This window comes from Hemitrygon akajei, chromosome 4, assembly GCF_048418815.1.
Source record: "Hemitrygon akajei chromosome 4, sHemAka1.3, whole genome shotgun sequence".
In the NCBI taxonomy this organism is placed as follows: domain Eukaryota; kingdom Metazoa; phylum Chordata; class Chondrichthyes; order Myliobatiformes; family Dasyatidae; genus Hemitrygon; species Hemitrygon akajei.
In genome coordinates, this window is record NC_133127.1 from 31,249,224 (window position 1) to 31,266,593 (window position 17,370).

General features: G+C 38.1%; 1 protein-coding gene across 1 annotated transcript in view; it reads left to right on the top strand.

The window, feature by feature from the left end:
• Positions 1-17,370, top strand: part of maea (macrophage erythroblast attacher, E3 ubiquitin ligase) — a 90,930-nt gene that overhangs the window by 23,630 nt on the left and 49,930 nt on the right. Inside the window, exon 3 of the mRNA XM_073042244.1 lies at positions 613-816. Coding sequence (XP_072898345.1) covers positions 613-816 — 204 coding nt within the window. The remainder of the gene's footprint in view (positions 1-612; positions 817-17,370) is intronic.

The following is a 17,370-nucleotide window of genomic DNA, read 5'->3' on the forward strand; positions in this document are numbered from 1 at the left end:
TCGAGATTGATAAAAATGATTTGTATTATGATCTACAGTCCCTAAATAATTTCTTATCATATGATAAATCTGCACATTACTAGAATTATTATTCCTGTGGTATTATTGACAGGGTGAAACAGGATAATGTGCAATTTCAGCTAATTCAGTTTTGCAGTTTCATATTTCACTGTATTTTCATTAGATAAGAGTAAGTGCTGTAATTTATGGTGGAAACCTATTACGTGGTAATCAAACTATGAGGCCAGTGTTATTACATTTTGAGCTTCAAACCATGATTTTTGTTTTAGAGAATAAGGATTTTAACAAAGACGAAGATCTCTGTCTAAGTAAGAACTGGAATTTGATTGTAAACAAGGTGGGACAGCAGAAATCTGATTGGTTGAGGACTAACCAAACAGGAGGGGTGGAAATTGGAGGTATATGTACCACCAGACTAGATGTGCCGAGGCATCTTCCGTGATAAAGATGGTGGAGTTTGTCATTGAAACGTCAGTTAAAATCAGTATTTTTACCCAGCCAGAAGCACAAGAAGAGTTTAGTTGTAATGATTCTTGTTTGTTTAATCAGTTTCCATATTGGGGATATAATTAAGTATTTTTGTTGTTGCAGGCAGTTGAGTCAATCCAAGCTGAAGATGAAAGTGCAAAACTGTGCAAACGTAGAATCGAACACTTAAAAGAACATAGCAGTGACCAAGCAGCAGCAGTTAATATGTGGAAGAAAAAACGCATGGACCGTATGATGGTGGAGCACTTGCTGCGGTGTGGATATTACAACACTGCTGTAAAACTGACCAAACAGAGTGGAATCGAGGTGAGTGGTGCTTGAAATGAATCATTTCCAGCATAGTGCAATTGCACAATAAGGAGAGCTCAGGGGAAAGTCGCCCTATTAACTGTTCAGATAATGGACTATTTAGTCATGTACAATGGTGCTAGAAAGTTTGTGAATCCTGTAGAATTTTCTCTATTTCTGCATAAGTATGACATAAAATGTGAGCAGATCTTCACACAAGTCCTAAAATTAGATTAGGAGAACCCAATTAAATAAAGACCATGAAAAAACATAATACTTGTTAATTCATTAATTTAGAAAAATGATCCAATATTACATGTATTTGTTGGAAAAAGTATGTGAAACTTTGCTTTCAGAAACTGGTGTGACCCTCCCCCCCCCCCCCAACCTGTACAGCAATAACTTCAACCAAACATTTCTGGTAACTTGATCAGTCCTGCACTTCGGCTTGGAGGAATTTTGGCCATTCCTCCGTACAAAACTGCTTCAACTCTGAGATGTTGGTGGGCTTCCTTGCATGAACTGCTTGCTTCAGGTCCTTCCACGACATTTCTATAGGACTTTGACTTGGCCATTCCAAAACACGGATTTTCTTCTTTTTTAAACCATTCTGTTTTTGATTTACTCTCATCTTTTGGGTCATTATTTTTGTTGTATTATCCAGCTTCTATTAAGGTTCAGGTGACGGACTGTTACCCTGACATTCTCCTGTAAAATGTCTTGATACAATTTTGAATTCATTGTTCCTTCAATGATTGCAAGCTGTCCAGGCCCTGAAGCAGCAAAGCAGCCCCAAACTATGATGTTCCTTGTTCCTTCCACCATGCTTCACAGTTGGAATAATGTTTTGATGTTGGTGTGCAGTGCCGTGCCCTTTTTCCTTCAAATATAGCAATGTGCATTTCTGCCAAAAAGTAATTTTTGTCTCATCTGTCCACAGAGCATTGTCCCAGAAGAGTTGTAGAACATCCAGGTGGTCTTATAGTGGACACATGAACAGAGACTTTAGCAAGTTCTAGAGATTCTGCAGGTCTTTTGCTGCTACCCTTTGGCTCTTTTTCACCTCCTTCAGCATTGCACGTTGTGCTCTTGGTGTGATCTTTGCAGGATGCCCACTCCTAGGGAGAGTAGCAACAGTACTGAATTTCCTCCATTTGTTGACAGTTTCTATTACTGTGGACAGGTGGAGACTGAGATCTTTAGAAATGTGTTTCTAGCCTTTTCCAGCGTCAAACATCTCTACAATTCTTCGAAGGTCCTGTGAAAGTTGTTATGATCAAGGCATGGTGCACATAAACAGATCTTTCTTGAGAAGAGCAGGCTCTGCCCGTAACCTGACTGTGTGTGCCTTTTTTATAGGGGAAGGCACGTCTACAACTCGTATGTCTAATCTCATCTCATTGATTGGAACACCTGTCTCCAAACAGTTTTTGGAGAAGGCAATATCCCAGAGGTTTACATACTTTTTCCAACAAATGCATGTAATATTAGGTAATTTTTCTGAATAAATAAACAAACAGGTGTCATGTTGTGTTGGTTATTGGGTTCTCTTTATCTAGTTTTAGGATGCATGAAGATCTGATCACATTTTAGATCATATTTAAGCAGAAATACAGAAAATTCTACAGGGCTCACAAACTTTCTAACCCTATATTGTTAGCTTAATTTGGGCTAATTAATTTTAAACTTGTATTTAGCCTCTTTTAATTAGCACTGAATCTGGCTGAAGTAAGTCTTGATCCAAAAATACTAATTGAATGCGATTTCAAAACAATGTACACATAGTCAAATTCATTTGCTTAACAACAACCTTTTGAGGTATACTTTTAAACTTGTTTTTCATTTATTTTTGTTGAAAGATATTAAAACTGATGAGAAGAAATGCTTAAAATTTGCAATTGAGAAGTGTTTGTATAGTATTATTCTCTTATAATGCAAAGATTGTAAAATTATTTAATTCACATTCGTTCAATTGGTCTTGTAGCCCTGTATATTTTTTTAGAATTGGGTTGCTTGACAAAATGCATTCAGATTTAACCTTACAAGCTATTCTATTTTAAAATAAAACTGAGATGTCAGCAAATCAACATGTTGGAAAAATGAAAGAGTGATTTAAAAAAAAAGTATGTATTTTGGGTGAAGAGATTCACTATATATTTTTGTCAATTAGTCCATATCTGTGAAGAATTTTTCCAGTTTAATGTTATGAAAACTAATACCATGTATCAGAGAATGAGTTAGATAATGCTTGAAGAAGAGCTACTTCTGTGCTGTGCCCATATCTCCTTTGGCAATTTGTTTAAGTTTTTCCTTCTGCTTATCAATTATTTTGCCATTGGGTGCAGTACTTCTCCATCTGCCAATCTTCAGTCGCAGTACCAGCTTAGTGATGAGCTTTTGCACCCTCTGGAAAACCTTGACACCATTTCTAAACTGAATCCAGAAATAACCAGATTACAACTGGAGACCAATTTAATATTTATCAGTACAGTGTATTCTGGTTAATTGGGACAGATCAGGGTCAGATTAAGCGGCTGCCCAAATTAGCCGAAGCTTCATGAAAATAGTTTAAAAGGTTTAAAAAAGATAACTACCATTTAACAAAAAAATTGTACTTAAATAAAATACAGAACAAAACAGAACACTACCAATGCCACAGTACTACAAAACTATTATTTCCTAATAATATTGATGAATTCATCCAGTGTATGCTGTCATGTTTCTTTGACAGTAAGTGAACAGAATCAGCAGAGCCACCCAGTGCACATACCTTCACGCTGCCTTCATACAGTACTTTCAACGATTGTATCCTCCACATCTTCTTTTTCATTGTAACATTCAAGATGATTGTCGTCTTGAATGTTCAAATTCTTTGTAGTTCTTGTTGAAGTAGTGAAATTGTTTCATTTTCATTCCTATCTGTTTTTGGCAAAGCCAAAGCTCAGTGCTTGAAACTGCAGTGAGTAAATTAGTTGTCAATTACCAGTGTCAAAGATTACAAACACACACAACAGGCACAATTTTAAAATCTGCTCATTTTAAGCATGGTGTCTAATGGCCATACAAGTGCACACAACTGACACTAGTTAGAAACTGTTTGGCAACAGTCTTCTGTCCCAATAAAGAGGTATAGTGTGTCAAATAAACAAAGGGAATTCTGGCTATTTTTTTTAATTAGTCTCTGGTCTTCATGAGTTGTCCCAAATAAGTGGCTGGCACAATTAACTGGAATCCACTATTTGTTTTTATTTTGACCTCTAATTATAAAGCAAAAGATCTTATCCGCTTTTCTCAACAGTTGATTATTGCATAAAATCTTCGCATAGAAGTAACTTCTTGACATGTCAATATCAATTATTACTAATGGATAAATTGACTAGCAATTTATATATGAACTGTGTATGTATTATTCCCTTGATGTTTTATAGCATTCTCTTCACAATGCATTTGTCATCTTGACCTCAAGTTCTCATATTTATCTTTGTAAGTGCTATAATTGTTCGCAAATCATCTAGTAAATGTGTCACAGAACGTTAGGTTGGAACTTGTATATTTTTTTAAAAATCCACTTTTTGGCTCTTAATATAATGCCAATCAAACTTTCACCACAGAATGGGAACAGCTTTTGCTTTTCTATTTTATCCCTATACTAAATTGCTAGTTTATGCAAAAATATAAACTTCAATGTTTTTCATTCTTTTTTCCCTTTTACTGATGCTCTGTTTACTCAATCCTTAAATCTACTGAAGCATGAGTAAGCCATTCAACTATTTATACGTACTTTGCCTTATAGCAAGATTGATTTTGATCGGCTCCATTTTGTTGCCTTATCCCTATTACTTAATTGCATAGATTAACACTGATTTCTGGATAGTAATAATTTAAACCTATTTCTTATTGAAAGATTTGTTAGCAGAGCATATGGGATCCTGGGTTTCATAATTGAAATAGAATACAAAAGCAGAGAAGTTGCATTAAGATTCTTCTATGAAATCACAAGTTAGGCTACCCAGCGAGCTTTATTCATTTCTAGTTGTCGTGCTTCAGGAAGGATGTGTTAGGCCCAAGAGGGTAAAGAAAAGATTAAGTAGCATTGTGCCATACATGTAGTATTTCATCTACAAGAATACAATAGATAAACTGGGTTTATTTCCCTTGGAGCAAAGAAAATTGGAAAGTGATATATATGCTAGGCATGTACAAGTTCATAACTAGTTTAAGTAGAGTGAGAAAGATGAGAATTTCTTTTAGTGGATAATTCCAAAATTTCAAAGACTAAAAAACATAAAACTAAAATTCTGACTAAAAGAATGCAAATAAAATGCAGCGTTTGCATTTTTGGAGTAGTTTGGAACCAGAATTTACTCTTTGTAAGAAAGGTGGAAATAGAAACAGTTGGAGGCAGTACAGAGGAATGAGTGTGAAGGGATCACTGTGTAAGGATTAAACACAGACTTGAATAGCTAAATAGCTTCCCATTGTGACATGATTATTTGTTTCTGTGGTTCTGTCTTCAGATAAAAATAATGGTGATGCTCAAAGACTTGAAGTATTTCAGTTGTAGCTGGAAGCTCCCATTATTTGTGATGATGAATATTGACAGCAGTTGTAGATTTTCCTGTCTTGGAACTAAAATATATAGATGATTCCCTTCTAGATATTAAACAAGAGCAAAACTGCAGACACTGGAAATCCAAGCTGAAGACACAAAATGCTGGAGGAACTCAGCAGTTCATGCAGCATCTATGGAAAAGAGTACAGATGATGAAGGTCTTGGCCCAAAACGTCGACTGTACTCTTATCCATGAATGCTGCCTGGCCTGCTGAGTTCCTCCAGCATTTTGTGTGTGTTGCTTGTGGATATTAATATACAGTGGCATGCAAAAGTTTGGGCACCTTGGTCAAAATTTCTGTTACTGTGAATAGCTAAACAAGTAAAAGATGACCTGATCTCCAAAAGGCATGTTAAAGATAACACATTTCTTTAATATTTTAATCAAGATTACTTTTTTCATTTTCATCTTTTACAGTTTCAAAATAACAAAAAAGGAAAAGGGCCCGATGCAAATGATTGGGCACCCTGCATGGTCAGTACTTAGTAACACCCCCTTTGGGAAGTATCACAGCTTGTAAACGCTTTCTGTAGCCAGTTAAGAGTCTGTCAATTCCTGTTTGGGGATTTTTGCCAATTCTTCCTTGCAAAAGGCTTCTAGTTCTGTGAGATTCTTGGGCTGTCTTGCATGCACTGCTCTTTTGAGGTCTATCTGCAGATTTTCGATGATGTTTAGGTCGAGGGACTGTGAGGGCCATGGCAAAATCTTCAGCTTTCGCCTCTTGAGGTAGTTTGTGTTTAGGATCATTATCCTGTTGTAGAAGCCATCCTCTTTTCATCTTCAGCTTTTTTACGTACGGTGTGATGCTTGCTTCCAGAATTTGGTGGTATTTAATTGAAGTCATCCTTTGCTCTACCAGTGAAATGTTCTCCGTGCCATTGGCTGCAACACAAGCCCAAAGCATGATCAATCCACCCCCGTGCTTAACAGTTGGAGAGGTGTTCTTTTCATAAAATTCTGCACCCTTTTTTCTCCAAACATACCTTTGCTCATTACGGCCATAAAGTTCTATTTTAACTTCATCAGTCCACGGGACTTGTTTCAAAAATGCATCAGGCTTGTTTAGATGTTCCTTTGCAAATTTCTGATGCTGAAGTTTGAGGTGAGGACACAGGAAAGGTTTTATTCTGATGACTCTTCCATGAAGGTGGTATTTGTGCAGGTGTTGCTGCACAGTAGAACAGTGCACCACCACTCCAGAGTCTGCTAAATCTTCCTGAAGGGCTTTTTGCATCAAACGGGGGGTTTTGATTTGCCTATCTAGCAATCCTACGAACAGTTCTCTTGGAAAGTTTTCTTGGTCTTCCAGACCTCAACTTGACCTCCACCGTTCCTGTTAACTGCCATTTCTCAATTACATTACGAACTGAAGAAACGGCTACCTGAAAATGCTTTGCTATCTTACGGCCTTCTCCTGCTTTGTGGGCATCATTTATTTTAATTTTCAGAGTGCTTGGCAGCTGCTTAGAGGAGCCCATGGCTGCTGATTGGTGGGACAAGGTTTGAGGAGTCAGGGTACCAGTTGGAGGCAGTACAGAGAAATTTTCATCATCTGGCCTTTCCTAATGATGACTGTGAACAAACCATAGCCCTAACAAGCTAATTAAGGTCCGAGACCTTGGTAAAAGTTATCTGAGAGCTCAAATCTCTTGGGATGCCTAAACTTTTACATGGTGCTCCTTTCCTTTTTTCCCCCACTCTAAATTGTAAAATGTTGAAGAATGTTTCATCTTTAACTTTATGACTTTTGGAGGTTAGTTCATCTTCTACTCACTTAACTATTCACAGTAACAGAAATCTTGACCAGGGGTGCCCAGACTTTTGCATGGCACTGTATCTTGTTAGTAAGCCAGAAATTTAGTCATTAGTAATATTGACTTTGTGAATTAATAAATGAAGTTTATCTATTTTGAAGTGGTATCTGTGATTTGTAGGAAATCCTGAGAACTAGAGATCCAGTGATCATCAGTATTCTTTTTTACATTAGTGAGAAAATCTCACTGTTTTCATTATTACTAGCATGAGCACATTGTCTCCATTGGTAATCTACTTGTTTTTAATAACAAGAGGCCACTTTGACAATATTAACAAAGTACTTCTAAGTTTGCCATCAGAATATTTTAAGATCATTATAAATGTAAACAAATATCATGCACTCAAGAAAATCTGCAGATGCTGGAAATTCAAAGCAACACACACAAAATGCTGGAGGAACTAAGTAGGTCAGGCAGCATCTGTGGAAAAGAGTAAACAGTTGATGTTCCAAGCCTTCATCAGGACTGGAAAAGTGGGGGGAGGGGAGAAAGAAGTACAAGGTGATAGGTGAACTGGGGGGGGGAGGGGTAATGAGCTGGGAAGTTGATCGGGGAAAGAAATAATGGGCTGGAGAAGGGGGAATCTGATAGGAAAGGACAGAAGACCAAAAGGGGGTGGAGCACCTGAGGGAGGTGATGGGCAGGTAGGAAGAAAAGGTGAGGGGGAGAAGCATGAATGGTGATGGGAGGGGGGGGCATTTACTGGAAGTTTGAGAAATCGATGTTAATGCCATCAGGTTGGAGGCTACCCACACAGAATACAAGGTGTCGCTCTTCCAACTCAAGTATGTGTTGCAATGAATGAGGTGAACCCAAATGCAGGACACGGGCACGGAGATTGAGTTAGGATGCAGACGTGGGTGTGAGCAAATGGGAGGGAGTGCAGGAAAGCAGGAGGCAGGCAGGACTTATCTTGACACAGAGCATAGAAAGGGAAGCAGCAGACAAAACTTTTCTTAGCATGGAGAGGCTGAGTTACACAGGTAAACCTCAGTACTAGAGTAAACTTGGAATTCTTATCTTGACACAGAGACGAGTTTCACAAGTAAACCTCCGAACTGGAGTTGAACTTAGAAAACTTATCTTGACTCGGAGAGACTGAGTTGCACAGGTAAGTCTCGGTACTGAAGCAAAACTTAGAACACACAATCGTAAGCAACCAAGAAACGTTAATTACCACACTGGCAAAACCAACGATCTGGCAACTAGTGGGTGCAAAGCCGGGGTTCTTATACTGCAGGTCTTGATGAAAACCAGGCATGCCGCCATCAAAGAAAATTAGGAGAAAATCGGGAATTAACGGTCGGGACCGTGACAGTATGGCCTCATCACGATAGTAGAGGTGGCCATGGACTGAATTGTTGGAATGGGAAGTAGAATTGAAATTGGTGGCCACCAGGAAATCCCGCTTTTTGTGGCGGATGGAGCAAAGGTGCTCATTGAAGATGCATAACGAACGTCATGTACATCTTTGTGTTATGAATCACATTGTCAGCTCAATATGTTTTACAGCCAGTGTATTTTACACCCAGTCAGATTTGGAATGGAAATCTAAAACTGACATTAATGTTTTAAAGTTCAACATATAATCCACCTCAGCCAATTTTTGAATTGTGTATACTTAAGTATTTTAAAAAGTTTAAGTTATTTGTTCATTTTTTTTAAGCATGCAAGTTAAATCTTAAGTTGCATTAATTTTTATTCATTTTAGTGACCTGCAAGCATTAAAGTCCTTGATAAGATTTGCAAAGTTAAACTGTTTGCAAGATTTGCAAAGATTTGCAAAAGTTAAACAAAGACTTTGCCATCTAGAATTACAACAACATATGAACAGGAAGTTAACTGTAGAGCCACAAACATGCACAATTGAGCTTGCCTTGTAGGTCAGCAGTGAGCCCAGTAGCTGCTTCTGTTCTCTTCTGTGTTTTGCACCATTTTTTTAACAGTGTCTTTGTTTTATTTCACTGTAATTATTTGCAACTTTATAAACTTCATACTATAAACGTTTTCAGAACTCTATTGCAATGTATTTGTAAAATTGTACTAAAATTTTGTAGTGAAATCTAAAGTTTACAATGCGTCATGTATTTGCAATTACAATATTCGGTTTCTTATTTATTACACACCTTTTCTTTAAAAATTACATGGTATAAAGCTCTGCATTTAAAAAGGGGTAGAGAGAAGCTAACTGGGAACACCTGTGCCAGTTCTTAGATTTTTGTCCTGCCATTTTTAAAGATGTTTGTAAACATCCAAGGCTGTGTTTCTGCAATCTCTCCAGTTTTATTGATATGTTTAAGGCATTACTCATTTTATTTACTTCAATGTTATTTTAGCAGCAAGGTGATTTTGCCTTAGTTTCCTACCTACTGGATAGGTAGCATCAGAACAGCACTATACAGTGGTATGAAAAAGTTTGGGCACCCCGGTCAAAATTTCTGTTACTGTGAATAGTTAAGTGAGTAGAAGATGAACTGATCTCCAAAAGTCATAAAGTTAAAGATGAAACATTCTTTTCAACATTTTAATCAAGATTAGTGTATTATTTTTGTTTTGTACAATTTTAGAGTGAGAAAAAGGAAAGGAGCACCATGCAAAAGTTTGGGCACCCCAGGAAATTTGAGCTCTCAGATAACTTTTACCAAGGTCTCAGACCTTAATTATCTTGTTAGGGCTATGGCTTGTTCACAGTCATCGTTAGGAAAGGCCACGTGATGCAAATTTCAAGCTTTATAAATACCCTGACTCCTCAAACCTTGTCCCAACAGTCAGCAGCCATGGGCTCCTCTAAGCGGCTGCCTAGCTCTATGAAAATTAAAATAAATGATGCCCACAAAGCAGGAGAAAGCTATAAGAAGATAGCAAAGTGTTTTCAGGTAGCCGTTTCCTCAGTTTGTAATGTAGTTAAGAAATGGCAGTTAACAGGAATGGTGGAGGTTAAGTTGAGGTCCGGAAGACCAAGAAAAATTTCCAAAAGAACTGCTCGTAGGATTAGAAAGGCAAATCAAAACTCCTGTTTGACTGCAAAGTCCTTCAGGAAGATTTAGCAGACTCTGGAGTGGTGGTGTACTGTTCTACTGTGCAGCAACACCTGCATAAATATGACCTTCATGGAAGAGTCATCAGAAGAAAATCTTTCCTGCGACCTCACCTCAAAATTCAGTGTCGGAAGTTTGCAGAGGAACATTTAAACAAGCCTGATGCATTTTAGAAACAAGTACTGTGGACTGATGAAGTTAAAAAATAATTTTTTGGCTGCAATGAGCAAAGGTATGTTTGGAGAAAAAAAGGGTGCAGAATTTTATGAAAAGAACACCTCTCCAACTGTTAAGCACGGGGGTGGATCAATCATGCTTTAGGCTTGTGTTGCAGCCAGTGGCACGGGGAACATTTCACTGGCAGAGGGAAGAATGAATTCAGTTAAATACTAGCAAATTCTGGAAGCAAACATCACACCGTCTGTAAGAAAGCTAAAGACGAAAAGAGGATGGCTTCTACAAAAGGATAATGATCCTAAACACACCTCAAAATCCACAATGGACTACCTCAAGAGGCGCAAGCTGAAGGTTTTGCCATGGCCCTCACAGTCCCCTGACCTAAACATCATCAAGAATCTGTGGATAGACCACAAAAGAGCCGTGCATGCTAGACGGCCCAAAAATCTCAGAGAAGTAGAAGTCTTTTGCAAGGAAGAATGGGCAAAAATCCCCCAAACAAGAATTGAAAGACTCTTAGCTGGCTACAGAAAGTATTTACAAGCTGTGATACTTGCCAAAGGTGGTGTTACTAAGTACTGAACATGCAGGGTGCTCAAACTTTTGCTTCAGGCCTTTTTCCTTTTTTGTTATTTTGAAACTAAAAGATGGAAATAAAAAAGTAATTTCGCTTAAAAATATTAAAGAACTGTGTCATCTTTAACTTGTAAACATGAGGAAATCTGCAGATGCTGGAAATTCAAACAACACACACAAAATGCTGGTGGAACACAGAAGGGTCCTGATGAAGGGTATCGGCCCAAAACGTTGACATTGCTTCTCCTTATAGATGCTGCTTGGCCTGCTGTGTTCCACCAGCATTTTGTGTGTGTTGTTTCATCTTTAACTTGTGTCTTTTGGAAATCAGGTCATCTTTTACTCACTTAGCTATTCACAGTAACAGAAATTTTGACCAGGGGTGCCCAAACCTTTGCATGCCTCTGTATGCACTGAGCTGGAGGAATGTGAGATTGACCTGTAGTTTAGGTGAGGACAGCCAGTCATGATGGGAACAGAACTTAAGGCATGGACCCTGAAGTGTCTGTTCTATAATGTATTGTTTCTCCTTGAGAGCAAACCAAAATGAGTTCCCATTTTTCTTCTCTGAAAATATGACAGAAGAGTATTGGAGGGATAGTAACTTTATGTAATCAGAAGAGCTGTAAAGAAAAAGATAAATGGGGTGTGTTTCTCTCCATCTGTAGTTGAAATCGATAAGTGTTAGCTTATTAGGCTCAGCTGAGCAGATTTTAGAATATTCTTAATAATTCATTTCCATTCATGAATTATAACTACTTTTAAATGGAGTTTGTTGCTGAAATTGCACTCATACATACAACATCTTGAACAATTTTCGGCATAGAAAATGCATTAAATTCAGAGAGGTACTATCGGCCTACAAGATTAATCCTCTGTGGATTGATTAATGTTGATACTCAATTGTGCAAGGCTGCAGCTAAAGTTTGGGGAATAAATTTTGTTAATATTTGATGAAGTAATATTGATTGAAAATCTCATTACTGATATGTTAATTACAGTTACTTTATTAATAATGATAACATTTTGTCAAAGGGGTTTTGTAATTAATTGCTTGAAAAATAGGCTAAAGACTGCTCATAATTCTCCCAAGTGTGATCTGACTAAGACCTTAAGAAGCTTCAACATTACATTTTGTTTTTATATTCTCACTCTCAATTGCAACTGCAAAATTTATTCTTTTTAGCAACATAATACGTTGCCTTATGTAAGTTTTCTAGTTTAAGATAAAATACATTTTGAAGTTTTTGATTTAGTGAATTAAAACCCCATCCAAGTAGCGTAACAAATGGGACCTAATCCAGCTGAAAGTAAGAATTCTGAATCATTTCACCTTTCTAATCATGTGATAATCTACTGGAATTTAAATTCCAACTTCATCATTAAAATGTTTGTGGTTCTGAATTTAATAATTTGAAGATCAGAAACAAAGCAAACATAGGAGCAGTGTAATGTATTGATCTTTTCAGCATTATTTAAGATCATAAGCATAGGATTAGAACAAGACCATTTGGCCCATTGAATCTGATCCATCAGCCCCATCCCCCGGCCTTTTCTCTGTAACCTTTGATGCTGTGTTCAGCCAAGAACCTATCAATCTCTGCTTTGAGTACACCCAACAACCTGGTCTCCACAGCTGCCTGTAGCAACAAATTCCACAAATAGATAGATAGATACTTTATTCATCCCCATGGGGAAATTCAACTTTTTTCCAATGTCCCATACACTTGTTGTAGCAAAACTAATTACATACAAAACTCAGTAAAAAATATGATATGCATCTAAATCACTATCTCAAAAAGCATTAATAATAGCTTTTAAAAAGTTCTTAAGTCCTGGCGGTAGAATTGTAAAGCCTAATGGCATTGGGGAGTATTGACCTCTTCATCCTGTCTGAGGATTCACTATCCTCTAGCTAAAGAAATGTCCCCACATCTTTTAAATGGGTGCTACTTATCCTGAGGCTCTGCCCTCTTGTCCGACTGTCCCACCATGGAAAACATCCTTTCCACATCTATTCTGTCAAGACCTTTCAACATTCGAAAGGTTTCAATGAGATAATGGCTGATCCTTGCATGAAAGCATATTCCTTTTGTCTTTCCAAATCAGTCAATAGTCTTTGTATAAGGACATCTAACTCTGTATCTTAAAAGCATTTACTTACTTGGTCAAGACAGTCTTCTTTGGTAGAGAAGTGCAAACATTCATTGCATTGTAAGTGAAGAAATTTCTCTTGGTTGTAAATACTCTGAGACTGTGGATGGCAATTCTGGATCTTTAAGTTGGTGAAACATCCTCCCTGAGTTTAGCTTGTCATACTTGTCAGAGTTTTGTATGTTTCAAAAGGATCCATTCTGCATTGAATATGGACTTGCTGACCAAATCTCTGTACAGGCATCATTCTTGCCATCCCAGGAATCAATGTGATGAGCCTTCAGTGCACATCCTGTCTGATATTATATCTCTTCATGGATGTATAGACCAAAATGTGGCACAATACTCCAGGTACTGTTTTATCAAATCCCTGTATAATTTCCCTATACATGAAGGTCTACATATGGAGTTACAATATAGACAAACCCCCAAACAGTAGTAAGGATGTGGTCTACAAATTATAATCGGAGGTAGAAAATGCATACTAAAAGGGCAATGTCACAATAGTCACGGCAAATTCAATTTGCAGGTAGATTAGGGAAAATCAGGCTGGTGCTAGATCCACAGAAGAGGGTGAATTTCTAGAATGCCTATGAGATGGCTTTTTAGAGCAGCTTGTCGTTGAGCCCACTAGGGGATCAGCTATTCTGGATTGGGTGTTGTGTAGTGAACTGGAATTGACCAGAGAGCTTAAGGTAAAGGAACCGTTAGAAACAAGTGATCATAATATGATGGAATTCACCCTGCAATTTGAGTATTACAGTGGAGTAAAGGAATTACAGAGGCATGAAAGAGGAGCTGGCCAGAATTAATTGGAAAAGAACACTGACAGGGATGATGGCAGAGTAACAATAGCTGGAATTTCAGCAAGCAATTCAGAAAGTGCAGGATATGCACGTACATCCCAAAGAGGAAGAAGTATTCTAAAGGCATGATAACACAACTATGGCTAACAAAAGGAGTGAAAGCCAGTGTAAAAGACAGAGAGCAAAAGAATAGAGTAAAAGAAGTTAGAGGATTATAACCATATAAACCATATAACAATCACAGCACGGAAACAGGCCATTCCGGCCCTCCTAGTCCGTGCCGAACTCTTAATCTCACCTAGTCCCACCTACCCGCACTCAGCCCATAACCCTCCACTCCTTTCCTGTCCATATACCTATCCAATTTTACCTTAAATGACTCAACTGAACTGGCCTCTACTACTTCTACAGGAAGCTCATTCCACACAGCTATCACTCTCTGAGTAAAGAAATACCCCCTCGTGTTTCCCTTAAACTTTTGCCCCCTAACTCTCAAATCATGTCCTCTCGTTTGAATCTCCCCTACTCTCAATGGAAACAGCCTATTCACGTCAACTCTATCTATCCCTCTCAACATTTTAAATACCTCGATCAAATCCCCCCTCAACCTTCTACGCTCCAATGAATGGAGACCTACTTGTTCAACCTTTCTCTGTAACTTAAGTGCTGAAACCCAGGTAACATCCTAGTAAATCGTCTCTGCACTCTCTCTAATTTATTGATATCTTTCCTATAATTCGGTGACCAGAACTGTACACAATATTCCAAATTTGGCCTTACCAATGCCTTGTACAATTTTAACATTACATCCCAACTTCTGTACTCAATGCTCTGATTTATAAAGGCCAGCGTTCCAAAAGCCTTCTTCACCACCCTATCTACATGAGACTCCACCTTCAGGGAAGCTTTTAGATATCAACAGCAGACAACTAAAGAGTCATTAAGGAGAGAAAGATGAAATATGAAGGTAAGCTTGCCAATAATATCAAAGGATACCAAAAGTTTCTTCTGATACATGAAGTGTAAAAGAGAGGCAAGTATGGATATCGTGCTGCTGGAAAATTATACTGAAGAGTTAGTAATGGGGGACAAGGAAATAGCAGATGAACTGAATAAGTATTCTTCATCAGTCTTCATATGGAAGACTAGCAATATGCCAGAAGTTCAAGAGTGTCGGGGGGTCAGAAGTGTGTGAAGTTGCCATTACTAGGGAGAATTTTCTTGGGAAACTGAAAGGTCTGAAGGTAGATAAGTCACCTGGACCAGACGGTGTACACTGCAGGGTTCTGAAAGAGGTGGCTGAAGAGAAGCAGAATAAGGAATTTATAGGCCAAGGTAGTTGATCTCAGTGGTTGGGAAGATGGTTGAGTCGATTGTTAAGATGTGGTTTTGGGGTACTTAGAGGCACGTGATAAAATAGGCAGTAGTTGGCATGGTTTCCAAATAACAAATAGGTTAGACACAGGATAATTGATGAATGTTGTGTACTTGGATTTTCAGAAGGCCTTTGACGGGGTGGCACATGCCTGTGGTATACAGGAAAGATGCTAGCATGGATAAAGCAGTAGCAGATTGGCAGAAGGTAGAGTGGGAATAAAGGAAGCCTTTTCTGGTTGACTGCTGGTGACTAGTGGTGTTTCACAGGGGTCTGTGTTGTGGGTGCTTTTACATTATATGTCATGACTTGGACAATGGAATTGATGGCTTGGTTGCAAAGTTTACAGATGATACAAAGATAGGTGGAGGAGCAGGTGGTCATGAGGAAGTAGAAAGACCACAGGACTTAGACAGATTAGGTGAATGAGTAAAGAAATGACAAATGGAATCCAGTGAGGAATGTATGTTCATGCACTTTGGTAGAAAAACTAAAAGTGTACACTACTTAATAAATGGAGAGAAAATTCAAAAATCTGAGGTGCAAGGGGACTTGTGCAGAATTCCCTAAATGTTAATTTGCATGTTGAATCAGTGGTGAGAAAGGCAAATGCGATGTTAACATTCATTACAAGAGGATGTAATGTTGAAGCTTTACAATGCATTGGTGAGGCCTCACTTAGAGTAGTGTGAGCAGTTTTGGGCTTCTTAACTAAGAAAGGATGCGCTGACGTTAGAGGGGGTTCAAAGGAGGTTCACAAAAATGACTCCAGGGTTAAATGGCTTATGATGTGAAGAGTGTTTGATGGGTCCAGGCCTTTGCTTACTGGAATACAGAAGAATGTGGGATGATCTAATTGAAACCTATCAGATACTGAAAATTCTTGATAGAGTGGATGTGAAGAGGATGTTTTATATGGTAGAAGACTCTATGACCAGAGCGGACGGCCTCAGAATAGAAGGGCATCCTTCTAGAATGGAGATGACGAGGAATTTCTTTAGCCAGAGAGTGATGAATCTGGGGAATTTGTTGCCACAGGCAGCTGTGGAGGCAACGTCACTGGGTATATTTAAGGCAGAGGTTGATTCTTGATTAGTCAGGGCATGGAGCGATACAGGGAGAAGGCATGAGATTGGGGCTGAGGGGGAAAATGAATCAGCAATAATGAAATGGTGGAGCTTTATCATTTGTGGATTTTGAAATTGTGTTTGAAGTCTTGGTTCTTAATATACTTGAAGATCAGGAATTTTAAAGAAACTGTTTACTTTTTAACTTGTCATAAATACACCTTATGCTAAATGTCAATCTTCTGGAATATATTTTTTTATTTGTGGTAATATTACTTTGTGTGTGAGTTATATTTACTGTGTTATGCATCTTGTTCCAGAGGAACATTGTTTCATTTGTCAAATGTTTTTGGTTGAATGACAATAAACTTCAACTTAAACATGCCCGTGATGATCATAATGGCTGACAGATGACTGTCTTTCACTGTTTATTTTGTCTCTAAATTGTGCATCGCCCTGTTAATTGTTTTAATGTTATTAGATTTAAAGTTTTCCAACCTATATATTGAGCTATTTTTAAATATTATGTGGAATTGCATGGACATGTGCTAAAGTCCTTAAGTAACCTCTGATTAACAGTAACCTGGGTGGTCAGACAAACATTAAAAAATCTGTAAAAACACAAAATGCTGGCAGAGCTCAGCAGGCCAGACAGCATCTATGGGAGGAGGTAGTGACGATGTTTCGGCCCGAAATGTCGTCACTACCTCCTCCCATAGATGCTGTCTGGCCTGCTGAGTTCTGCCAGCATTTTGTGTTTTTATTTATTTCCAGCATCTGCAGATTCACTCTTGTTGCCATAAAAAATCTGTAACTTGTTTTCAGCCAATATGCTACTAATTGGCATCACTTGTGACTGGTATCATTGGCCTGTTAGTATGCTGTACTTTTGATCCTGTAGGACAGGGAAAGATGAAAGAAGTGCTTTGTATGATAGTCCTTGCATCCTTCA